General features: G+C 35.5%; 1 protein-coding gene across 3 annotated transcripts in view; it reads left to right on the top strand.

Annotated features, from left to right (window-relative positions):
- Positions 1-27,977, top strand: part of LOC133534403 (rho GTPase-activating protein 7) — a 345,027-nt gene that overhangs the window by 28,455 nt on the left and 288,595 nt on the right. The window contains exon 1 of one of the 3 annotated variants that reach the window (XM_061873496.1): positions 4,141-5,074. The exons of the other annotated variants lie outside the window; for them this stretch is intronic. Within the exon in view, the coding sequence (XP_061729480.1) occupies positions 4,990-5,074 (85 nt within the window). The 5' untranslated portion in view covers positions 4,141-4,989. Of the gene's footprint in view, positions 1-4,140; positions 5,075-27,977 lie in introns of those variants that run through there. 3 annotated transcript variants of the gene reach the window in all.

The following is a 27,977-nucleotide window of genomic DNA, read 5'->3' on the forward strand; positions in this document are numbered from 1 at the left end:
TATAGGCACACTTTAAAACAGACTTTAATTGTTGACCCATTTACGGTTCAAGCTAATTTGGGTGTCAATACTATCGCTATGTCATCTCCAATGTAAAGTACACCCTAAATGGCTCAAAGATTAAAGTCCGTAACTGTACATAACTTGTTCTACTAAGAAAATAACTTCTGTACGTTATTTTATCTCATATAAATCATCAGTTTCGTAACTTGCCATCTTTTGGGAATGTTACTGGTAACATTGGTAACTTACTAGTAATATTCCCAAATGGGAACTTACCGGTAGCGGGAATGTTTTCGCAACCCATCACTAACCATTATAGCAAACAATTGGTGTACTTATTGGTTAAAAGTGTCTGAATAATAGTAATAAACGTTTATTTATTCAGACAACAATATCCACAAATTTATTAGTAAGTGATAACAAAATAACAAAATAAGTTGCAAATCTCTAATTATAGTCTCCCAATGCACTTTTAACTATAACATATATTGGAAATACGCTCTTATGTTTGGTCACATAAGAAAGAATAATGTAGATACCTATCATAAAAAAAAGCGTTTCACGTTTGATTCAATAATAGGCGTGAAAATGTAATTGCATTGAACTGAAACAAAAACGCTATACAACATTCAAAGTCAATAGATTTGTAACGCAACAGTTTCGAATTGTATTGTCAAACTTTAAACGTTATTTAATGCTAATGTGGCAGAGACAATGGCAATCAACGGAGTGTTCACCCCACCGTCACATCCGGAATGTGCTTCGTTACGTTTTTGATTTACATTAGAAAAAGTAATTGCGCAACAAACGATGTATTTCCTTTTACGACAAATTGTTCAAATACGACACAATTCACACAACGTAACCTACGTTATGAATTTGGGTATTTATTATGTAATTTTAAAATTTATATTTATTTATTTAAGTACGCAAATGTATACGATTATTGTATTCCACGGGTATTCTTTAAATGGTATAAAATAACACTTATTTTGCAATAAAATTGTCTAAAAAATATGATCATACAAAAAATATTTTCCAAGGGATCAAGGATTAATTATTAAATGTGCTGCTTTTCCATATCACTGACTGTATTTTTTGTACTTAATTCATAAATCAATGAATTCGTACATAACAAATGTTTTCGTACGTGAAAAATATGAAAAATTATTAACAATAGAAAAATACTATTAATTTAACAACACCCTTCTTCGTCAAAAATATTTTTATTTACGACGTGGGAGGATGGTGCTGTAATTAGAACTTTTTCAAATTATTTCAAGTGCATATTCAAATACACGGCCCGTTTCGAAGAATGATTAAGACACGTTTAAGATCTTGGAAAGATCTCTAAAAGATCGATAACTAAACGGCGTGTCAAAATTGACATTTATTCTGATTCCGCTGTGATCCCAATAAGATTTATTTACGATTATTCTAACGTCAAAGTGACATTGGTTGCCCGAATCGAGCTGCTTCTGTCATTTATACGTCATACAAAAGAGAACTTATCTAAACCAGAACTTATCGTTATCGGATTTCATTCTTCGAATCGGGCCGAAAGCTACATTTAGGTTAATAGTACATTACGATACAAGTGCGAAAAATAGGAAATTCGAAACGAGTGGCGATAAATTAAAACACGGTCGTGTTGAAGGCAGTGTTTTAAATCGACATGAGCTGCGAATTACCTATTCGCACATGTATCGTACAACGTTCTACAGTACTTATGGCCCTTTAAATGTTCGGCATAGTAACGTAATATGCTAATTCTCGCACTAGTGCGGTAAAATTGCACCATATGTACTGTAAAATATATTAAGAGTTCAATTAAGTCTCGAAATCAAATAATGGTGAGGTACAATCAACATCAAAAGTAGGTAGTGTAGCGTATCCGACTATGTACCAAAAGTATCTACCATTTTCTAAAAACTTAACAAAAAGTGATATATGAAGAATAATCAAACTGTAGCAGATTCTTTTGAACGGAAACTGTCGAGATATATCTCTGGTTGGAAAAGTATCTGAAGATGGCAGTCTGGCTTTTGACGCTGACTGTACGTCGGTACCATCAATTTAAGTTAAAAAGCGGCCAAGTGCGAGTCGGACTCGCGCATGAAGGGTTCCGTACCATTTAAGACGTATTAAAAAAAAATCTACTTGCTAGATCTTGTTCAACATTTTACCACTTTGGACACACATTTTACCACTTTGGAACTGTCTCTCGCGCAAACTATTCAGTTTAGAAAAAAATGATGTTAGGAACCTAAATATCATTTTTGAAGACCTATCCATAGATACCCCACACGTATGGGTTTGATGAAAAAAATTTTTTTTTAATTTATTGACGTATTAAAAAAAAACTATTCACTAGATCTCGTTCAAACCAATTTTCGGTGGAAGTTTGTATGGTAATGTATATCATATATTTTTTTTAGATTTTTCATTCTGTTATTTTAGAAGTTACAGGGGGGGGGACACACATTTTTTCACTTTGGAAGTGTCTCTCGCGCAAACTATTCAGTTTAGAAAAAAATGATATTAGAAACCTAAATATCATTTTTGAAGACCTATCCATAGATACCCCACACGTATGGGTTTGATGAAAAAAATTTTTTTTTTAAATTTTTATGACGTATTAAAAAAAAACTACTTACTAGATCTCGTTCGAACCAATTTTCGGTGGAAGTTTGCATGGCAATGTATATCATATATTTTTTTTAGATTTTTCATTCTGTTATTTTAGAAGTTACAGGGGGGGGGGGACACACATTTTTTCACTTTGGAAGTGTCTCTCGCGCAAACTATTCAGTTTAGAAAAAAATGATATTAGAAACCTAAATATCATTTTTGAAGACCTATCCATAGATACCCCACACGTATGGGTTTGATGAAAAAAATTTTTTTTTTTAATTTTTATGACGTATAAAAAAAAAACTACTTACTAGATCTCGTTCGAACCAATTTTCGGTGGAAGTTTGCATGGCAATGTATATCATATATTTTTTTTAGATTTTTCATTCTGTTATTTTAGAAGTTACGGGGGGGGGGACACACTTTTTACCACTTTGGAAGTGTCTCTCGCGCAAACTTTTCAGTTTAGAAAAAAATGATATTAGAAACCTCAATATCATTTTTAAAGACCTATCCATAGATACCCCACACGTATGAGTTTGATGAAAAAAGATTTTTTGAGTTTCAGTTCTAAGTATGGGGAACCCCCAAAATTTATTGTTTTTTTTCTATTTTTGTGTGAACATCATAATGCGGTTCATAGAATACATCTACTTACCAAGTTTGAACAGTATAGCTTTTATAGTTTCGGAAAAAAGTGGCTGTGACAGAATCGGACAGACAGACGGACATGACGAATCTATAAGGGTTCCGTTTTTTGCCATTTGGCTACGGAACCCTAAAAATGAAACAGTGAACAAAGTAATGGAAAAACGTGATTTTAACGAATGTAATTACTGATTGCCCTTAAAATAAACACAAAGATTACTTGCAAATTCTTAATTTAATTCTGATGCATCTCCAAAAAATGAAACCTATAACTTTCCACTTTTGTAATCGAAATTGTTAAAGCGGTTTTTGGAAATTCTATGTCAATAAGGTACCTATCTCGTGTTCGGGGCTCATGGGAGTTAAAATTATGCTTTCTTCTATAAGTTTTTTAAACACCCCTATTTCATTGATTTTTATTTTTTGATGTATTTCCTTTTACGACAAATTGTTCAAATAGGTACAAAACTTGTATTTATTTATTTATTTTTAACCCTTAAACCATTTGACAGTTTTTTGTCATTCGCTTTCGAACCGTAATCCGTATTCGTAACTCTCTACAGAATTTTCTTGGTTTAAGTAGGTATGATCGCAAGTATGTTGCCGCTATGGACTTACGGGTTGTTATACTTAAGGGTTAATGAATATAAAAAGACAATTAAGAGTATAAAGTAGCTTAGCATAGTTAAGTTAACAAGGCGTCGCCTTATTACAGCCGGCTGCGTTATCTCAACAAGGTTTTGTAATTTAATTAGCGTTATCTTTTTTTATTTAACTGTACGATAAACACAGTTCTTAAGATGAGTTCTCTTCTAAATATAGACGGTGACTAATTCTTTACCTAAGCAACTTTGTAGTTGTGTTTCGTATTAATTTAGTGTTTTCCAGTCGTAATATTTTATGACCGGCTCCAGATAAGAGATTTTTAATTCATCTGCAGTACCAACCTATATTTTTACACTATAAAAGTGAGCCTATTCATTCAGGCATGTTATATGCATGTTATCCATTTTATACATTGTTTGACAGTTGAAACATTTGTATGCCTACACATTTCTAATAGACCATGATACCCATTCGGGGTCATCCTCTAGATTAGATCGATTCCTTGTTAAGATATTGGTGCCCCCTAGATGTGGTACCCGAAGCAACTATTATAATTTGATTATATTAGTTAATCCGGCACTAGTAGGTACTTAATTCAAAAATAAGTAATAGGTATAAAACGACTGCGACTATTTTATTGGTCATAAAAAAAAAACAGAAACATGCTTTGAACACCTTCAATCCGCAAACGCGTGAACGCAGAAGTTTTTTTTAACATCAGTAAGTTATCGATAAGGCATCGTTTTTAGGACGTGTCGTGCCCCCCGCTTAGTAGAGTCCGTAGCGCGATCAGTTGGCCCCAAGCGCTCGCGCTGAGTGCGTGTCGACGTCTGCGCACGCGTTCGTTCACCCCTAGCTCGATCGTCAGCTGTCAAATTTGACGTTTCGTAATCGGGGAGAATCCACGATTACTAAGTAATCGAAGTGTATTTAAACTAAGTAACTGATGACACTGTTCTAACAAGAATTCCGACTTGCGTAAATATGTTTTGACGTGACCGCTTGTGTTGTGTTAGTGATGATTTCTGATTGTATCGAGTGCTGTGTATTGTGTAAACTAGTTTCGAAGATTTGTCGTTGTTATGCTGTTATCATGTAATGTCGTTTGACGCTGATATGTCTATAATTAGCGACCTACGATGGCTGCAGGACGAGGAGTTGTTTGCTCTTTCGTTGCAAAACGGTAGGTTTCATTCACGTTAACGATCCGGTTTTGTTTTTCTGCCAATGACGTTGAATTGTAAGTGCGCGCGTTTAAAGTGTCTACCGAGGCGAATCGTAAAGTTACCTCTGAGGGAGCAGAGTTAATTACTTTACTGTTAGACCTTGGTTAGTGCCTGGGCAACAAATTCTTGGCTACTCAACTTCGCGGCAAAATGTCAAGCACTTGCGCACAACACAAACAACATTTTGAGCGCGCTCAGCTCGCGAGTCACTGGCTAACAAATGAAAACATTGCTTTTAACTTTTTTATTATTCTAAACGATGTTCACACTTTAAATATGTCTAATAACAATTTATTTAATAAAAATCATTACTTACCTAAGCTTAGCTTAACTTTGCTAAGCAACCTAAAATATAAAATAATCATAGATATTTTTGGCCAAGAATCTTTAATTGACAATTTTAACATTAAAAAAACAGGTGAAATGCTTTATAGTTAGAACCTGATCAAACATAGTAGGTACAACTCAAGTAACAACCAGTAATCGCGAATCTATGTTTTGGTCACTATTGTCGTGCAGTGTCGAGGATGCGTGCGCGCGGTATCGGTAGGTAGGCAAGTAGGAAATAATACCCAAGGTGAGCTAGATTCTTGCCGGCCGCCTGGTGCGAGCCCTGAGGACTTCATTATGAGACGCAATATTGTCAAGTTGGTTACAAACTTAGCTCTGGCTGCAATATCACATTGGGTTTCCCCAAAGTACCATTTTCGATTGACTTGATTGGCTGTTAATTAACTCTTTGGGATAGGCTAGGTATATGGAATTAAAAAAAAATGATTTAAGAAAGGAAACTACATACTTAATATGTTTTTAGCGGAACATTACGTGGGACTTAAATCGGTTGCTATATTTAGCTGTGCTGCAGTATTGGTGTTCACGTGTTTAAAAAATCGGACAAGTGCCAGTCGGACTCGCCCACCGAGGGTTCCGTACTTTTTAATATATGTTGTTATAGCGGCAACAGAAATACATCATCTGTGAAAATTTCAACTGTCTAGCTATCACGGCTCATGAGATACAGACAGACGGACGGACAGTGGAGTCTTAGTTATAGGGTCCCGTTTTACCCTTCGAGTACGGAATCCTAAAAAGTACCTGCAGATGCATCTCAACATTCTAATTAGAAATCTAATTAGATGCTTCCTCTTATTATAAATATTATAATCGCTAGCCGAGTACTGTCGAACCACACTCAGAGATCCAGAGAAACTGCGCTTATAGATGACGCAAACTGAATATGGAGAGGTCACGTTTGCACTGGGACGCGACTCCCTTGCACTAGGTTAACAATGGAAATCATACTTATTAGTGTCATAGGTACCTAAGTTTAATATAACTGTAGTAAAAATACATATGTCTGAACAGGCGGCATGTATAAATATATCATCTGCATCCTACCTACTACCGATACGTCATTTTATAAACGTATCGTCGGTCAAATTCCTTTGATAATATAACACCCACGTAACTTCGTTAGGACCCGTTCACTATAACAATACGTTTCAGAATTTCTTTTCTAAAGACGGTCTTGATTTGGGAAACAAAGCTTTACAAAAAGTTGGAAGATGGTAACTAGTAACGAATAACGCTCTATCATGCTCATATTGTATGACTGGTCGCGCCAACGACCATCTAAGAAGTGCGTATAGAACGATTAAATTCAGTGCTAAGAATAATTAATAGGATTCCGTTGTCGGCCGCAAGACCGTCCACTCCTTCAGCAACTCCTAATGATTCCTCGCAGAGAGGCAAACACTTGTTGAGTTTTGTACACGTAACACTTGTTGTTATTTTAGTTTGTTATAAATATATTTTATACCACATCGGTGGCAAGCAAGCATATGGCCCGCTCGATGGTAAGCAGTCACCGTAGCCTATGGAGGCCTGCAACTCCAGAGGTGTTACATGCGCGTTGCTGACCCTTTAAAAACCTGTACACTCCTTTTTTGAAGAACCCCATACTGTATATCCTCGGGAAAACCTCGGCATCGAGCTCATTCCACAAACGGAGCGTCCGCGGGAGGAAATTCATAAGGTATGAGGATGAACACCCTGCCGACGACGAGCGGTGCGGTGATAGAAAGTGGCCGTTGGTGGGAACATTAATTGCTTCCAAAATACCCTAGTATATCGGATTAGCACTGATTTACTAGCACGTTAATATTTCGCGGATTAGCATAGCTATATATTTTTGGTTTAATTAGTATTAACAGATTAAACATTTAACTGCACCTACCTACATAATAAGTATCATTATATGCTCATTAGAATTGCCTTTACTTCTAGACAATTCTAATGAGCATAGCTTTAATTCTAGATATTTTATTTAGTTTTATTTGTTTAGATCGATTAAGATTCCTCTTAAAAATCATAATGACAAAAGGAGGGACATCTGAATAGCGATTTATCAAAATCACTATTGTTCTGGATCATTTTATTTTGTAATAAGCTTGTGTGTACAAATGTAACAAATACCGTTTGGAGCAACCCGTCTTTAAATGTAAACTTAGTTAAATTATTAAAAATACAGTTTTCTTTGAACACCAAAGTTATAATATTTATATTCGACCATTTACTTCCAAGTAGCAGATTACGTGGGTTATTCCAATAGGTATTGATCAACCTCCTTTGATATTGAAGTCATCGTCTTGGCATTTGGATTCAACTGTTTATGTAATGTTTACTTTTGTTCTTGACATTGACTATTTTTCTCAGTCAATATTTCACGATTATTGAAATGTGTGTTGGTGTGTGTAAATAGGCAAACTATTAAACCGGTTCTGTCATAGATTATACTCGTATTATTGTTAGAGTTAGACCAAGATAACTCTGCAGCGATTTTGATGTCACAGACTGCAAAAGTGTTACTTATCGTACTTTTTCCAGCATTTTTGGTGCAGTGCTAGGGTTGTCAGTAGTGCCCAATATTAAATTGTTTGAACGAAGAATCAAACCAAAAATAAAAATAAAATTGCGTATTAAACAAATCGGAAATACAGAAAATATTCTCAGAACATGTAACCCAATATGCATAATGAAATGAAGGGTTAATTTACTATGACTATATGAGGAAATGTAACACAGTTGCAATATTACTTTTATTTTCAGAAAATAAACAAGCTGGTTGCTGTTGTTCGACAGGGCAATCAAAATTACGAAAACTAATCGTCAGCATACCCTCTGAAAAATTTGAGGAATTTTGGGTTACAGTTATAAATGTTATACACAATTATAATAACTGATTAAATAAAAAAAATTGTGTTTCATTTTCAATGACAACATAATATTACATAATTTTAAACGTCAATCATATTATACACGTCGACAGCCCTAGAATTATCTTGGTCTAACTCTATCCTCAATGTTATTTACCATATCATAATTAAACCAGTTTTCGTAAAACTTTGTATCTCTCGATTTGTCATTGTCAGCATGGCATAACTAATGATGATTGTTTTATAGTCAATGTTATACATATATAAATTCTGCCATATAGTATCAAAGAGGAATTCAATGACAAACATGACATTTGAATACATTAAAATGCAATGAAATAACTATTTGTTTCAACGGACAAAATACTTAAGTTAAAACGACATTGTCTGTAATAACTATTAGTAATGTAATGATGATGACTAGACCACCGCACTTATTTAACAAGCTTACACAATATATATTATTATATTATTATTATTATATATTATATTATTTAATAAGCTTATACAGTTAATTAAAAGAAAAATATCCTTAAAACAATGACCATAGAGTTGAAAAGAAAAACCTATGTCTATTGTGGACCTGCAAAGATAAATAAGAAATGGGATAAATGCAGTGGTATGTTAGAATTGGCAACATAGTATTAGCGGAGCAAGTTGTAGGTTACAATCTTACAGAATAGTTGAAACCATACGGAAGCGGTCAAGATTTCGTTAAAACACTATGATAAACATTAATAAGCATTCTCGTTATTAATCTTCATATAAACATATCTAGGAACGATGTAATAATGTTAGCGACGTTCTTATGTATACTCCTAAATGAGGTAGTACTTTAAAAGACAGATCTTAATCTTAGACTGCTTTAGAAAAATACAATGAATTTAAGGAAATGGTTGTCACTTATTACAGATGTAATGACATGACGATTGTGTCCAGTAGGGCTAAGATGGTCGGCTCTTTATCATTTGTCACCATGCCTGTCACGTTCTAACAAGTATGTAAGCGCGAAAGTGACGGGCATAGTGACAAGTGATAAAAATGGAACCATGATACTACCGCAGGCTAACGAAAGTACATATTAATAGCGTTAATACTGTATTCTAATGTTTTACTGCACATTGTCTGAAAATATGGAAGTCGTTAGAAATTTTACAACTTTGTCGCAGTAACAACTATACCGCGGCAATTTAAATATGTCAAGTCAAATCTGTAAAAGCAACAAGGTACTAAAATGCTCAGTGGCTTTTGACGCTGAGCTTACAAAAGGCAGTTTGTAACCTAAATATGCTGGGTATTGGATACCTTCCGTTCAGGAATGTGACTGGCTCGTTAAATGCTCAAGTTTGTTTTAGGATATGCCTGGTATTTGATTGCACTGTTGGGTATTTTCACTTATCGTATTAAGGAGAAATACGAAAATGCAGAGCTTACCGAGGAGCAAAATAAACATCGATGATATTCGTTTTCCAACGTAGCTAACTACTACAATTTACTTATATATGCTCAGACAGATACCTCCAAAATAAATAACGCTTTAGCCACAGGCATATTTCAGGTGCTTGCAAACTCAGCAGGGCTCAAAAAGCATTCGATATACAAGCCTCAATTTAATAACACTCCACGGTCTCCAAGATAAAGTTCAGGGTAAAAAAACCTTAGCATATAATTTAAGGAGATCGTTGACGTCAAGAATCGATGACCTCAGCTCACAAAAAGCGAGAACACGGCTCGCTAATTAACTATTTATTCTATTACCAAAGATTACAACGATGATTTGCAAAGCGGAAAATGTGATGAGAAATTCGGACTTGAAAGATACATACTCGTATACCTAAAGACCTAAGTGATAATGATAACGTTCACTGTCCCCATACAAAATGATATGACAAATTCACACGTCTAAGTGTGCTTCCACTTCGAAGTTGTGAACCCATAGTGGAAGCACGGACTCCTGAAAAAAGGCTTCAAGACCCCCCGTTAATAATTATGTTATGTTTACTTCAAAGTGTGATTTTTCATATTGCTATTTCAATAAATAAATATTATAGGACATTTATACTTAAGTACATACAAAACATCCATGACTCAGGAACACACACACACACACACACACACACACACACACACGCACGCACGCACGCACGCACGCACACACACACACACACATACACAAATAGAAAAAAAATCGCAAAATTCATAGCAGCCAGCCGAGGCTGTTAAGTAATGTGGCGATGCAGCAGTAACGTCGCAACAATAAGCAGGGCGACTCTGTGAATGTCATCTCCACAGATAATTGGCATAATTTTACGGACTGTCATTAAATAGTTAATGACTACAAACTTTAAATTGCGTGGAGGATTTTTTATCGCCTGCAATTCTTGTCGGCAACATATCATATATCAAAATGATGTCACGCGTGACGCAGAGGCTGGTCGAGTGGCAAAAACTCCCGAGTGACAAATTCTAATGTATGTAATGTATGTAGGAATGGAGTTGTTTAAAAAAATATTGACGACTAAATGCGAAATGATTACTTAAAAGGAATTAAATATATTAACTAAAGTGTCAGGAGGTCAAAATATTTAACATTTTATATTTTTAACAAGGTACAATTACAATAACAGCAAGTTTGTAAATAAATGCATACCTTTATATAATCAGTAAAGAAATAATATGTAAATGTATATTTTTTATTTATGACAGTGGGGAGGTTACCGAATAAAAGCTAACTAGTCTGAAATTGGCGATATACTTACTTTAATTCAAAGCCGTCTAATCTACACAACCGATTGAATTAAGCGTTGCTCTAAAGATATTTTTGAGCACGTTGTTCGTATATTTTTTGCATCTTGTTCGAGATTAATATCTGTAATTATAGTTTTAACTTAGGTAGGTACCGTAGTAATAATACAGTAGGCAGCTATCGTATTTCATGAATGAAAACATTTTCATGTATAGAGGTTGATTCGTGAGAGAGACGTGAGTAGAAATTGGAATTTACAACCAAATCACATACGCGGAATAGCGATGTAGATCAACATTAGGTTAATTGAGCACATTTGGCCGAATGGATTTTACATGTATAGCCATTGAAATGCTTCCGTGCTGACGTACCTATTAGTTCCTTGTGTATACATGCAAGGTGCAAACAAAAACATAAATATCAACCGTAATAACCATATTTAACTGAAACTACATAATCTAACAATGTAGCAAAATATAATATTATAATATGTTGTGTCGCCTAAAGGCACCTGAGAGCTGTTGGCACTTACGTTGTTTTTTAACGATCTCTTAATGCAAATTTGTCGCTTCGAAACGTAAACGCGAACCGATTTAAGTTATCTTTTTATACAAAATAAATATTCTTTAACACCTGTATGAGTCGATATACGGAAGTGAATCTTATTTAAAGAATAATAGAGATTAAAATTATTCTTGTACCTATATGTAGTGTCAGATGTAGAATGATGCCTTCCCATCGGGGGCAAGGTTAAATTGGTGACACATTCCAGACAGTCAACGTACAATTTGCTGAATTCAATTAACATACATATACATAAATTATCTTATTAGTTTGTAGATTCATATTAACTACAAGTCGAATAACTTAACTAGTCTTTAATTTGGCAAAATTTATCGGCGTATTAGAAAGCGCAAGTTATTTAGTCGGATACAGCCAAACTGGTTAGTTTTTTTATGAAGGTGCTAAATTAAAAACTTAATTTAGAAATTTATTAAATATTTTGCAAGCTTGTTAAATTGGTCAGTGCTAAAATACAGCCGCATATTGTTTGTCCTAATGATCCTAATCGTTCATACCCTAGGAAGCTCTCATAGAGGCGTAGATATCCAATACATTTTAGTGTAGTTATTTTTACCTTATACTCGTAGTTATATAAATAATTTGGTTTATACAAAGTTTGTTTTCACTTTTCAGACTTTTGGTGTTTAGTTATTTTCTGGCCTTAGTAATGTTGCAAAATGTCTCATAGTTTCGATAAAGAGCATGTCATCTCACCACAACTGTAGGTCTTCAAGTTTCCGTAAACTCCTTGCATTAGTGCTTATTATTGTGCTTTTCTAATAGCCTTGTTTCGCGAGGTAATTAGGGATGGCCACAGGGTATTCGCCAATATAACTTGAGATTAATTATTATAAATAACAACTCGTTAGTTTCTCGCACTGTAATGAGATTTTAAACGACCTCCATTACGACACTTTAACGTTTTACATCTCTTATTTTTGTTGCAAAGATACCGGACATTGCATTAAGGTTTGCAATTTAATTTGCAATCCTAATATAATAGGTAATATGAAACTAAAATTTTATAGGTGGCCGATAATCCATGGAATTGGTACATTTTACCTAACATCAAATGAGGTAGTTCTGTTTTTTTAATATGTTGGTAGTGATGAAATGGTTATAACAAATCCCAAGTTTTCGACCTCGTAAGCCCTTAGGATCATTGTAAAGTGCGTGAAAATCCATTAAATTTTAGGACTTTTTCGGTTTTTTTTTTAAAAAAAAAACACCTAGAACCGGAGTTACGGCAAAAGTCACTATGCACACTTTCAAGAAGATGAAATTTGCAATTAATTGACAATATAGTCTTGATAGTCTCAGTGTGCCAAATAGTTTCTACGGCTTCTCAAAGGTTTACAAAATTTTGACTAACTGTAACTGCAAAAAAGGTTGTGCCAGCAGTTGTGGTTGCAGGGAAGCAGGACTCAAATGCTCAGCTGTTTGCAACTACAGCAATGGTCAATCCTGCGGAAATATACCAGAGCGGAGATGTGTGCCGACATTGAAAAACCATCAGATGACGATTTCGACCTGCCTGATCACGATTTCGACATACGCTGGGTGCAAAAGAAGTGCTGTGGATTCAGAGGACAAGCGTGGTCCATCAAAGATATACAAGAGATGCGAGTTATAACAAGTTCCCTCATTGTACTGTATATTATGCACACAATGATCCGAAGGGCTTTCGAGGTGGAAAACTTGGATTTGTCATTACTATTTCATCACTAATAACATATATAATAAAAACCGGCCAAGAGCATGTCGGGCCATGCTCAGTGTAGGGTTCCGTAGTTACTCTTCCGTCACAATAAGCTAAACTGGAGCTTAAAGTATAGTAAATTTTTAACCAAGGGATGAAACGGTACCTTTCACGCGAGTTAAACAAATAAGCAAATTTGCATAATCAGTACCTAATTACAGTCTTTTTACTATGAAGGGGAAACTTTTTGCATTAACTCAAAAACAGCTAAACTGATCATGCCCGCTATAGTATTCATTTAAAGTCTTTCTTAAGCTCTACTTCCAAGATTTTTTTCATATTTTTTGGACCTATGGTTCAAAAGTTAGAGGGGGGGGACACATTTTTTTTCTTTCGGAGCGATTATCTCCGAATATATTCACTTTATCAAAAAATGTTTGTTGAAGACCCCTATTAGTTTTGAAAGCCCTTTCCAACGATACCCCACACTATAGGGTTGAAGCAGAAAAAAAAAAATCACCCCTAGTTGACTACGGAACCCTAAAAAACAGAACTGCCTCATTTGAGGTAACAGCTCTTTTTTTGTACGATTTCCATGTATTACGATTGACATGACTTTTGAGGTAGTTTTGTCGAATATTATTTTAATTTTTTGCAAAACTTTAAAATTTTGTCTCGTGGGTGTGTCTATATGAAGGCTGCTGATAATAATGTATAACGATCATAAATATAAATTTACAGTACATATGGGGCTACTTTATAGCACTAGTGCGAGAAGTAGCATATTATGTTACTGTGTCGAACATTTAAAGGGCCATATGTACTGTAAAACGTTGTACGATACATGTGCGAATAGGTAATTCGCAACTCGTGTCGATTTAAAACACTCCCTTCGGTCGTGTTTTAATTTATCGCCACTCGTTTCGAATTTCCTATTTTTCGCACTTGTATCGTAATGTACTATAATATGGTCCTACTCATCATAACTACAATTAATAACAGGGTATTTGCAGGTAGGTACCGTCTTCTATACCATCATTATTTTCTACGTCTACTCACGCACGCACGCATAGCAAAAGGGCAGAAGCTTCGTGTCAAATAAATCGTAACAAAAAGCATTATATTATATATCAATCTTATATTATGTTTTGTAAGTATAGATTTACCACTTATTTCAGGTGGTTGGTAAAAATCTTGAGGAGTGATTTTCTAGTAGAAGGAAGCCGAGTTTCAGGTCAGAACTGAAACTACTTTACATGTTAGATATTTACCTAAGTACTTAATATAATACTAACCAGGTTCATGCTTTCAGTTCTTCAACCAGTCTGTAGCTGTCTATAATATCTTCATATCAATCGCCTCAGTTAAACGGTATATATAGCAATGATTACTACACCATTCCGCAAGTGGGCCCAAAGCTCCCACACCGAAAGCGTGTCGACACAGCGCTTGTATGTGTAGTGTAGCAGATGCGCTTATCAGCGCAGCGCCCGCATTCCGTGGCTTGATTGATAACTTGCTTATGTAATAATGTATCGTATATAGTTGTATGTAAGAAACAACAGGGTTTCTGCACATTGGGTTTATGGGCATGGAAAAAAGAGGACAACACAGTCGAAGAACATACAAATTAGGTCAAATCGCAGTGAAAATATGAAGTGTCCATGTTGTGTGAATCTAAACCTAAAATACGCTTCCTTTAGGTACAATATACTTGTAAATAGAAAAGCGAGATCTAAGAATTTCATCAGTCAAAAACAAGCTTTAAAATGTTATCTGAAATTTAACTTTTTATGACTATATATTTAGATAATATCTAGTACTACTCCTGTACTACGCTAACGGGTAGTTACGATGTACATACAACTGCAAGAAATAGTGATTATTAGTTAACCTACCAAATTTTCTAGTCTTAATTATAATAATACATGTTGGCTTGGAAACTGCGCACGCTTCCCAAATCTCTGGGACACCATTGTTCCGTCTACGGGAAAGATATACAAATAAAATTTAATACACCACAGTGATTAATTTCACCTTACCCATCATTGTGAACTTTTAAGGAATGCAATGCGTCTCCTACACACTAATAGTAGGATACGTACTTTCAAGGCAAGAATGACTACATTGCATTGCAAATTTGTAGGAAAATACAATGAGATAAAACTCCGACCTATACAAGTCAAGAAATGAAACACCTATTTATGAACTACCTACACCTCACAACAATTAAATAAGGCGTACGTGAGTTAGAAAGATAAAATTATTAACTCCGTGTTGCGTTGCATTGTTGTTCATACTTATCTCTACAACTTCACTCTGGGGTCGTTCACCTCTTATTAGATAATATTTAAAATTTAAATTGTTTTTACTAATTAGCTTATGTGGGCTTTTCAGTTAGATAAGATGAACAAATTTTATCATGTCTTGTGCAACTACGAGTACGTATATTTTGTTTAATAAGTATGAAGTGTTCTGTTTTTTATTTACTTTGCACATAGAGTGCGGTAGCCTACATACTCTGCTCACACTTTGGGAAGAAGCTAAACTAGATACTTAAGTAATTATCTAGGCTAACTCTTTCGTAATCGTAATTTTTTTTTTACGTACACCATGTAGTTCTGAGGATTACTACAAGTATAAGTCTGTAGGTATGCTATATGTGTCCTTAGGTGCGTGTCGGTATACAATTACATTAATCCATTATTTCATTGAATTCTTAAGCTTCACTTAGCTGCCTAATATATATATATATCGGATGTGGCCTGTAACATGAGCAAAAATTAAACTGTAAACTGTACTTTTCAAACTGACCAACATTTGATCAGAGACATTAAAAAATTATGAAGATTTGAGACTTCCTATTTTTCATACAAATTAAATATTATCTTCAATGTACGCTGTCATCATTGACGTTGCTTGTCAAGCTTTAAACTTAACAAAATTCGTAATACATTACGTCTTAGAATAAACTTTAAGAGTCCTTATTCCTACAGACGAGCGTATTTTGTAAAATGCTTCCTTTTTCATTCAAGATTACGACGTAACTATTAGTATTTATTCAAAAACTGATAACGTACTTAAATAATCGTTTCCTAAACTAGGGGCTCCAACAGTTCAAATTTTCATTTTCTCTTTTAAACCTCTTTTTTAATGAGGTTTTTTGGGAGTCTTTTCCAAATTTTGCAGTGAGATGTGGCGTTTCGGTTCTCAATTTTGCTATAAACAAGAATCATTTGGTACATGAATGACTACAATTTGATTCAACATATCTCGTACGAGGGGCTGGAATGATTAACAATCGAAGATTCATTTAAAAAAACTGATAAAATACCTTCCGAGTTTTCTTCATTTTTTTGGCGAAAACAGGGTTTTATTATATTTTATTTCCGCAAATTGTACGCATATTTTGCTTTAAAAATAATATTATAGCAAACTGTAACTTTATGTTAACCTATAAAAAAAAAATCGTAACTATGGGACCTACATTGCCGTAAATTTATATATTTTTTAAACACGTATAAATCACGCAGCAGCGACGCCCCGCTCTCAGTCCGCGCGGAGCGCGCTTAGAGGACGGACCTGTGCTCGATTGTCAGGCATTCGTTGCGATCGTAATCAGCTACGGAGTTCCGAGAAGTGCTATATACTGCGATTAGAAAATCTTAATAAAAGTTCATTTTTTACAGTATGCCTAACGGACTCGCTTATTGATGGATTTTCAGTGTTGCTTTTTTTTTAATACTAAGTCGGTGGCAAACAAGCATACGGCCCGCATATGTACGCCTGCAACTCCAGAGGAGTTACATGCGCGTTGCCGACCCTAACCCCCTCCCGCCCCTCGTTGAGCTCTGGCAACCTTACTCACCGGCAGGAACACAACACTATGAGTATTAAGGTCTAGTGTTATTTGGCTGCGATTTTCTGAAAAACGCATTTTCACTTGAAATTACGTTAGGGTTTGCATTATTATTTTTGACCCGGATGAAGTCCAAGTTCTCATGATGGAGTCAGGAGTTGGTCACCAGAACTCCTAATCTACTAATTATAATCCCATCGTGTTTGGGCTCAAAAGATTTGCCCTGACGAACACCATCGATCTAGATGAGGTCCAGGGTCTCATGATGGAGTCAGGAGTTGGTCACTAGAACTCCTAATCTACTCATTATAATTCCATCGTGTTTGGGCTCAACAGAGTTGCCCTGATGAGCACCTTCAATCTAGATGAGGTCTAGGGTCTCATGATGGAGTCAGGAGCTGGTCACCAAAACTCCTAATCTACTCATCATAACTCCATCGTGTTTGGGTTCAATAGAGTTGCCCTGACGAGCACCATCAATCTAGATGAGGTCCAGGGTCTCATGATGGAGTCAGGAGCTGGTCACCAGAACTCCTAATCTACTCATCATAACCTCATCGTGTTCGGGCTCAATAGATTTGCCCTGACGAGCATCATCAATCTAGATAAAGTCCAGGGTCTCATGATGGAGTCAGGAGTTGGTCACTAGAACTCCTCATCTACTCATTATAATTCCAACGTGTTTGGGCTCAAAAGATTTGCCCTGATGAGCACCATCGATCTAGATGAGGTCCAGGGTCTCATGATGGAGTCAGGAGTTGGTCACCAGAACTCCTACTCTACTCATCATAACTCCATCGTGTTTGGGCTCAATAGAGTTGCCCTGACGAGCACCTTCAATCTAGATGAGGTCCAGGGTCTCATGATGGAGTCAGGAGCTGGTCACCAGAACTCCTAATCTACTCATCATAACTTCATCGTGTTTGGGTTCAATAGAGTTGCCCTGACGAGCACCATCAATCTAGATGAGGTCCAGGGTCTCATGATGGAGTCAGGAGCTGGTTACCAGAACTCCTAATCTACTCATCATAACTCCATCGTGTTTGGGCTCAAAAGATTTGCCCTGATGAGCACCATCGATCTAGATGAGGTCCAGGGTCTCATGATGGAGTCAGGAGTTGGTCACCAGAACTCCTAATCTACTCATCATAACTCCATCGTGTTTGGGCTCAATAGATTTGCCCTGATGAACACCATCGATCTAGATGAGGTCCAGGGTCTCATGATGGAGTCAGGAGTTGGTCACCAGAACTCCTAAACTACTCATCATAACCTCATCGTGTTTGTAATAGATTTGCCCTGACGAGCATCATCAATCTAGATAAAGTCCAGGGTCTCATGATGGAGTCAGAAGTTGGTCACTAGAACTCCTAATCTACTCATTATAATTCCAACGTGTTTGGGCTCAAAAGATTTGCCCTGACGAGCACCATCGATCTAGATGAGGTCCAGGGTCTCATGATGGAGTCAGGAGTTGGTCACCAGAACTCCTAATCTACTCATCATAACTCCATCGTGTATGGGCTCAATAGAGTTGCCCTGACGAGCACCATCAATCTAGATCAGGTCCAGGGTCTCATGATGGACTCAGGAGTTGATTACCAGAACTCCTAGTCTATTCATCATAATGGTAATTTGATGGTGCTTGTCGGAGTAAATCTATTGAGCCCAAACACGATGGAGTTATGATAAATAGATTACGAGTTCTGGTGACCAACTCCTGACTCCATCATGAGACCCTGGACTTCATCTAGATCGATGGTACTCGTCAGGGCAAATCTTTTGAGCCCAAACACGATGGAATTATAATGAGTAGATTAGGAGTTCTAGTGCCCAACTCCTGACTCCATCATGAGACCCTGAACATCATCTAGATTGATGGTGCTCTTGAGGGCAAATCTATTGAGCCCAAACACGATGGAGTTATGATGAGTAGATTAGGAATTATGGTGACCAACTCCTGACTCCATCATGAGACCCTGGACTTCATCTAGATCGATGGTACTCGTCAGGGCAAATCTTTTGAGCCCAAACACGATGGAATTATAATGAGTAGATTAGGAGTTCTAGTGACCAACTCCTGACTCCATCATGAGACCCTGAAAATCATCTAGATTGATGGTGCTCGTGAGGGCAAATCTATTGAGCCCAAACACGATGGAGTTATGATGAGTAGATTAGGAAAAATGGTGACCAACTCCTGACTCCATCATGAGACCCTGGACTTCATCTAGATCGATGGTACTCGTCAGGGCAAATCTTTTGAGCCCAAACACGATGGAATTATAATGAGTACCTAGATTAGGAGTTCTGGTGACCAACTCCTGACTCCATCATGAGACCCTGGACTTCATCTAGATCGATGGTACTCGTCAGGGCAAATCTTTTGAGCCCAAACACGATGGAATTATAATGAGTAGATTAGGAGTTCTAGTGACCAACTCCTGACTCCATCATGAGACCCTGAACATCATCTAGATTGATGGTGCTCGTGAGGGCAAATCTATTGAGCCCAAACACGATGGAGTTATGATGAGTAGATTAGGAATTATGGTGACCAACTCCTGACTCCATCATGAGACCCTGGACTTCATCTAGATCGATGGTACTCGTCAGGGCAAATCTTTTGAGCCCAAACACGATGGAATTATAATGAGTACCTAGATTAGGAGTTCTGGTGACCAGCTCCTGACTCCATCATGAGACCCTGGACTTCATCTAGATCGATGGTACTCGTCAGGGCAAATCTTTTGAGCCCAAACACGATGGAATTATAATGAGTAGATTAGGAGTTCTAGTGACCAACTCCTGACTCCATCATGAGACCCTGAACATCATCTAGATTGATGGTGCTCGTGAGGGCAAATCTATTGAGCCCAAACACGATGGAGTTATGATGAGTAGATTAGGAATTATGGTGACCAACTCCTGACTCCATCATGAGACCCTGGACTTCATCTAGATCGATGGTACTCGTCAGGGCAAATCTTTTGAGCCCAAACACGATGGAATTATAATGAGTAGATGAGGAGTTCTGGTGACCAACTCCTGACTCCGTCATGAGACCCTGGACCTCATCTAGATCGATGGTGTTCGTCAGGGCAAATCTTTTGAGCCCAAGCACGATGGAATTATAATGAGTAGATTAGGAGTTCTGGTGACCAACTCCTGACTCCATCATAAGAACCTGGATGGACTTCATTCGGGTCAAAAATAATAATACAAACCCTAACGTGATTTCAAATAACACTGAAACTCTATAGCACTAATGTGCGCAAACGATTGGCATCTTGACTACGCAGCATGGGTGCGTAGCCACCATGCCAATCGATACGACAACGAAACACTATCTGTCTCTCTCTCGTACTAATATGCACAAACGATTGGCATCTTGGCTGGGCAGCATGGGTGCATAGCCAACATGCCAAACGTTTACGATACGACAAGGAAACACTATCTGTCTCTCTATCGCACTAATATGCGCAATCGATTGGCTTCTTGGCTAGGTATCATGGGTGCGTAGCCAACATGCCAATCGTTTACGATACGACAACGAAACACTACTCTCTCTCTATCGCACTAATATACGCAAACGATTGGTATTTTGGCTAGGCACTAAGCAAGTGTGTGGCCAACATGCCAATCGTTTACGATACGACAACGAAACACTATCTGTCTCTCTATCGCACTAATATACTTTATTTATACCTGCAGTCATTTAGTAACTTCTTCATTTTCCATTGGTGTGAAAGAGACAGAATAAAGAGCAAGGGTTATAGTACACTCTGTAGTCTGTACACTTAGTAGTAGTGTACATAAAAAAAAAAAACTACTGTGCATCAGAGATGGGCATTTCGTAATTGATTCCTGATTTCATGATTACTCGAAATTACTTTTGGAATCTGATTACCGGTTCCCAGATTACTTTGTAATCTGACTAGCTGATTACTAAGTACAATTACATTTGAGGAATCTGGAATCATCTGTTGGAATATTAAAATTACTAGTAATTGGGAACCAGTGTAGATTCCTTATTACATGAATGGATTACTTGATTCCTTTCAGATTACTTCAAAATATATTTTGTTATACATAAAGCTATATTTCTGACTACAGACGTAAAGTATATTTCGATTTACTATATAGATGCATCTTATTTGTATCCAGTGTGCAGATTTCGAAAATTATGCCCATTTGAAATCCAAAATGGCCATCATTTTCGAAATCTGTATTCCCTAAAACCTATAAAACGACATCCATGACGATTTTATGGCATACTGCATGGCCGCCATCTTGGATTCCAAAATGGGCATCATTTTTCGAAATCTCCACTCCTGAAAACCTATAAAACGATATCCATGACGATTTTTATCACGTAGTGCACGGCCGCCATCTTGGATTCCAAAATAATCATTATTTTACAGTAATTATAGAGTTTCACACATAAAATGTATTTGTCTTCTGGGATAAAAACGAAGGAAATTATTTTGACATTAAGTAATTGTAATTTAGTCTGGATAATATTACGTAATCAGATTACTCGAGTAATTGATTACCGAGGAATCACGATTACACTTGTAGTTAGATATATTCAATTCCGAAGGAATCAATTACGCAAGTAATCGGCGGGATTGACTACAGTAATTTAGATTACCAAAGGAATCGATCACTAAGGAATCATGATTACTGTAATGTAATATGTAATTTAATTCCAAAAGTAATTGATTATGCCCAACTCTGCTGTGCATATACAATAAAATAAAGAGTGCCCATATGATATCATATGACACTAAAATTAATATTGCTTGAAATTATATTGAAAACTATCAAGATTATTCTAGTCTGCATTGAAACGCGCGTCGCGTTGCCGGCGCTCGCGTACCGAGCGCCAACGCCATCTATCGAGCGTTATTTCGTGAAATCGGAGAACGCTCCAAGGATTAAGGGCTCTTAAAGTATGCTAAAAATCAAAATTTAAGTTATTTTTAAAAGTCGCTGAACAAATGTTGGTCAGTTTGAGGAGTACAGCCTATAGTTACATTTTTTGCTCGTATTACAGGGCACAACACACGGTGTTACATGAGGAAACCGAAAAATTTTGACTGATCACATTTAGAGACTAAAATGCCATATAAACTTTTCTGGATTTCGCCTAGTTTCAGAGTTAATACCAATGTACAAAAAAAAACATCTCATTGTAACTTAGTGCAAAACGCCTTTTTGATCGCGATGATGCCATTATGGGGCGTAGTCTAAATATCCTTATTGATAGATGTCAAAAAGTGACAAGTAACCATTGCAAGAACTCGGTTTTACAAAAAAAATCGTAACAAATTATTTTCAGTGCCAGTTTTACCATAACAAAAAAACAAAAAAAAAATTTTTTTTTTGGTGAAATTTACCGAAACTCATATAACATTTTTTCCTTATTTTGGCCTCAGAAGTACGTGGTTAAAATCTTTCGAGGTTCTCGTGAGCACCGTGTATATTAGTATATATATTAATCATAAGTACCCATTTATTAAAAAAAATATATATTTATTCAAGTAATTACAATTATTTATTTTTAAAATAAAGTTAAATAAATTGTAAACACTAGATCATTATAAATTAATACAGAAATAAAATAAAAGTACCCCACAAACTAGCCCCGTCAAAAATTAAATTTTAATAATAAATAAAAATTAATTGTTAATATAGTCAATCATCATAAATAAAGGCAAATTAAGGCACCGAAAGGTACCTAATAAATTTTTTATAAGAACAACCATAAGACTTTTAAAAAGTTAGACAAAGTAAAATTAGCGGGCGTTTATCTCCCAAACGAGATTGTAACGATTTGTTCGCAGAGTTTGTTCAGGCTGCCAATTTCAGCACAAAGTTCTGACAATTCTTTAGTAATGTAAATGAGAGGGCACTCATTAAGGTACCTAATCGTAGTTGAAGAATAATTCTTACGTAACTGGCTAATTTATTATCACATCATTTTTTTTTTAAATTTCTATTCATAAATGAAAATATGTTGCTCAAAAGATAAAATAGATTTTTGTAAGGGCTTACGAAGACTATTAAATGATCTATGCATGTTTAAATCTTTGTTAGATATTCAATTGTTTTTAAAATAAATAGCCGTAGGTAAGGTACCTGTATTTGTCTACGATAATAATTTAGTTGTATTGCATTCTCACAAAATATTATACTCGCAGAGTAAACAAACCGCTGTAAACTGAACTCTCTACACGTGACATAAGACTTTAAGTGCCAGGACATATACATCAAATAAATAAACATTGTCCTATCACGTATTATGAACTTAACTAATGGTACATCAAGAGCTAAATCAGATTGAATCTATGCTTCGACTTACTGCATTTTTCCGTATGGCGGCACATGATTCACCTCTATCTCTATTCTGCCTCTTAGCCAGATCCATCGTATGTGAATTTAAAAAATAGTTCAAACATGTACTCTATTGCCTAAGAATAAGGCATGCAATTGAACGAGTTTCTGAATGTACATAGAGCAGATAAGCTAGCTCGGCAGAATTCGGGCGAACAGCGCGAGAAGTAAACAATCCCTATGCCATAAACGCAGAGACAGTTACGGTGCCCTTCCGAGCCCTACATGGATGCAAAGTTCCCGGCAAAGTGGGCCACTTCATTGTGCTGCAACCTACTTGCATATCGGCACGAATCCTGCTCTGTATTTAGGTGAAAATGTGCATTTTTATGGCACGTTTGTGTTATGCTGTATACAGATTATGATTTCTATGTATTCCATTTAAACATTTTGAATAGGTAAGTATGTACTTATAGTAAATGTAGATTAAGATACTTTACGGCTATCACCAGTTTGACACTGACATTATTCGCTAGCGTGTGCGTAACTTTATATACATTTCGCTCGCACTAATACGCGAGTACGAGCGAGATATGTATAGAATGTAAGTTACGCAGACGTTAGCGAATATGTAAGTTTGACACTACTAAGCCTACCAGTTAATAGTATAGCGTCATTTTGTCATAAAATAGCAGCAACGCAATGGATTTTTGTGTCGGGTTTAGACAAAAGTTTTCACACACTGTCGGCTTTTTCTAAATGTATATCATGGCAGTGATAACTTGTTTAAAATAACTGACTAAACGTTGATCATTATTCAGTGTCAATTTATGATTTAAAATGTATTTGAATCCTTAGTATTGTGCAATCACATTAAGTGATTATTAAGCTTATCTTCCTAATTTAAAAACTACATGTATACATATATCCCTGTATCCTAACCAAATTACTCCGTTTCCACAAGCTAGTGCATAATCTTATTCAATAATAGTGAATATTAGGTACGCTTATTAGCTTATTACATTACAGTTATTACCTACAAATTAGCCGTATCGTTAACTTTTTATTAGAAAAACTAACAGCTTTTGTGTTAGGTCCAGTTAGAATCACGAGAACTTATCGATTTATACATAGAAAAAAAAAGTCCCCATTTTTTAAATTCATAATGTTTAAATCTTCAATTATATAACAAACGGGTGAAACCAAACCTCAAAGGATATAACTTTCTCATTAACTAGCAGTCCTTTTTCAACATTTCAAATAGTTATCTGAGAAAAAAATTCAATATAAAATTAATATTCCGTTTTTTTTTTACTGGGGTCTATTTTATCACTATGATCTATATCTAAAATATTAATATGATTTTATTCGGGTTCTAAAAACCCGCTTACTCTTATTTGTACTCCATGCCACTAAATTAATAGCTGTATTAATATACATATAAGTATACATTTTGGAACTTATATCATTAGCATAAAGGATTTCAACTTGTGCACATATTTTAGCCTGGACGGAGCGAGCACTCAAATATTCTGTTCTCACATCACGGACAGTACCTTGGCATATATTTGCCAATGGTTTACTAAGTACTCATTTGAATTTGAAATCGACAAACAAATCGATTCGTCGCAATGACATCTACCTATGCAAAAAACATTTGCGAAAACGTTCTTATGCGCGGTGTGTTCGATTTGAGACTTTATGCAATTGCTCTAAAATAGGTATTCGTATAGGTAAGTTTGGTTACTGAGTGCACTATGGTTTTGCAAGTCAAATTAAATATGCATAGTCAATAGCCACATTATGTCATTGTTTTACGATTTGGCTTAATATTATACTGCAAACTGGGGTTGAAATAAAATTAGCATCGATATAATAAATGCCATTGCCCGTGCTGTAATGAGTCACCGACAGAACTGCCCGATCATGCTCATAAATATCATAATCATTCCTTTTGACTTTCCCACAAAATAATAAACAGGTATGTGCGTTAGTTTAGATGTAATTTAAATTTGAACGCTATATTGTAAGAACTCATTTACATTGGACTAATGGTAGTAAAAACGCAGGCAAAATAATATAGACCTTTACTTAAAATTAAAATCTATTAATGAGCCTAAAATTAAAGTTGCAAAAGTGCCCTTATTGCCAATTTCCGTTCTACATTAATATAAAAATTGGCCTGTAAGTGTTTACCCTTACTTTTGTACACATTAAGTTTGTCTCACTCAACTTAATTTCCAAGTTAATTAAGCGAAGGTTGTTTTTTAAGGACGCAAAGAATTCGTTTAATGAGCCCTATAAATATTAATATTACTAAGTAAATTTGCGAGTTCAGACAAACCGGGAGTTAATTAGTGCCGGTCAGCCATTTTGAGAACGAGTTTGTTTTTATGATTCTATTAGATGATTATCGATTAGTCTTGGTATTGATTTTTCCGCCTAAATGTGCTCAATCTTTAAGGTTTCCGATAAATGCAAATCACCATTGTTATCATAATTATCATTAGTAGAAGGAAGTTCATTACATCTTACTTTTCTTCACCGAGATTTTTTATGACATGTCACCATAATACCTACATACGGCAAAAATATATTATCGGTAATAAGAAACATCATTTACATTGACTATTTTGTTTCGGTTCCTTAATTTACTATAAATAGCAAATTTTTACAAATCTCTGCAATGATCGTCGATATCTCGAAACTTTACTGTCAAAACATAATGGTGTCCAAGAGTTTCATTAAATTATGACAAACTGTCTTGCAGAGTTGGGCATAATCAATTACTTTTGGAATTAAATTACATATTACATTACAGTAATCATGATTCCTTAGTGATCGATTCCTTTGGTAATCTAAATTACTGTAGTCAATCCCGCCGATTACTTGCGTAATTGATTCCTTCGGAATTGAATATATCTAACTACAAGTGTAATCGTGATTCCTCGGTAATCAATTACTCGAGTAATCTGATTACGTAATATTATCCAGACTAAATTACAATTACTTAATGTCAAAATAATTTCCTTCGTTTTTATCCCAGAAGACAAATACATTTTATGTGTGAAACTCTATAATTACTGTAAAATAATGATTATTTTGGAATCCAAGATGGCGGCCGTGCACTACGTGATAAAAATCGTCATGGATATCGTTTTATAGGTTTTCAGGAGTGGAGATTTCGAAAAATGATGCCCATTTTGGAATCCAAGATGGCGGCCATGCAGTATGCCATAAAAATCGTCATGGATGTCGTTTTATAGGTTTTAGGGAATACAGATTTCGAAAATGATGGCCATTTTGGATTTCAAATGGGCATAATTTTCGAAATCTGCACACTGGATACAAATAAGATGCATCTATATAGTAAATCGAAATATACTTTACGTCTGTAGTCAGAAATATAGCTTTATGTATAACAAAATATATTTTGAAGTAATCTGAAAGGAATCAAGTAATCCATTCATGTAATAAGGAATCTACACTGGTTCCCAATTACTAGTAATTTTAATATTCCAACAGATGATTCCAGATTCCTCAAATGTAATTGTACTTAGTAATCAGCTAGTCAGATTACAAAGTAATCTGGGAACCGGTAATCAGATTCCAAAAGTAATTTCGAGTAATCATGAAATCAGGAATCAATTACGAAATGCCCATCTCTGCTGTCTTGGTACCAGTTTTGAATGATTCACGGTTAGTTTCACTAGACTTAGGTATATCGACCGGGATATTCACGGTCAAAATCCCGATCGATATGTGTAGTGAACAGTATTGTGTTTACAATCATCTATGGACAAATAGTAGAAATCATCATAAGTATTGCGTGAAACATCCACGCTTAAAATGTTTCTTGTTAGTGGAATTTATCAATTTTGTTCCAAAAGGTGCCATATTTTTGAAAATAAAAAAATATGTGAAACCCCTTATACCTCATTAGTGTAATCAAAAGATACTCAATTAAAACGAACAGCACGTGGAAAGCGTGTTTTCACACGTCTGACAAAGCCAACGAATTTCACTATTTTTCGTCCACTTTCCCACTCTTTAGGGTTAGCACTTTTACTCTGTTGCTTGTATAGTTATATCTATTGCGATAAAATATGTTATGATAAAAAACTGTATCGTATAGTAAGTATGTAAGTGTACTTTAATCATTCATTTATTTTTTTATTTTCATGTATTCACGTTCAACCTATTTTTATACAGCACACATATCCATATATAATTATTTATCTTTACTACTAATAATCAATTAAACCTACGTGTACAAAATCCAATGCATTATAACGTTTTATTCGAATTTTATAGTAACATGATGGCATTTTAGGTGTCTACTTCTAAATACAACTTCTTTGAAATGAATCAAATATTTTAATTTACTTTATTAAAGTAGTGACACTAAGAAAATAAAAATTTACTGATATAGATGCCA

The sequence above is a fragment of the Cydia pomonella genome, chromosome 2, assembly GCF_033807575.1.
Source record: "Cydia pomonella isolate Wapato2018A chromosome 2, ilCydPomo1, whole genome shotgun sequence".
In the NCBI taxonomy this organism is placed as follows: Eukaryota; Metazoa; Arthropoda; class Insecta; order Lepidoptera; family Tortricidae; genus Cydia; species Cydia pomonella.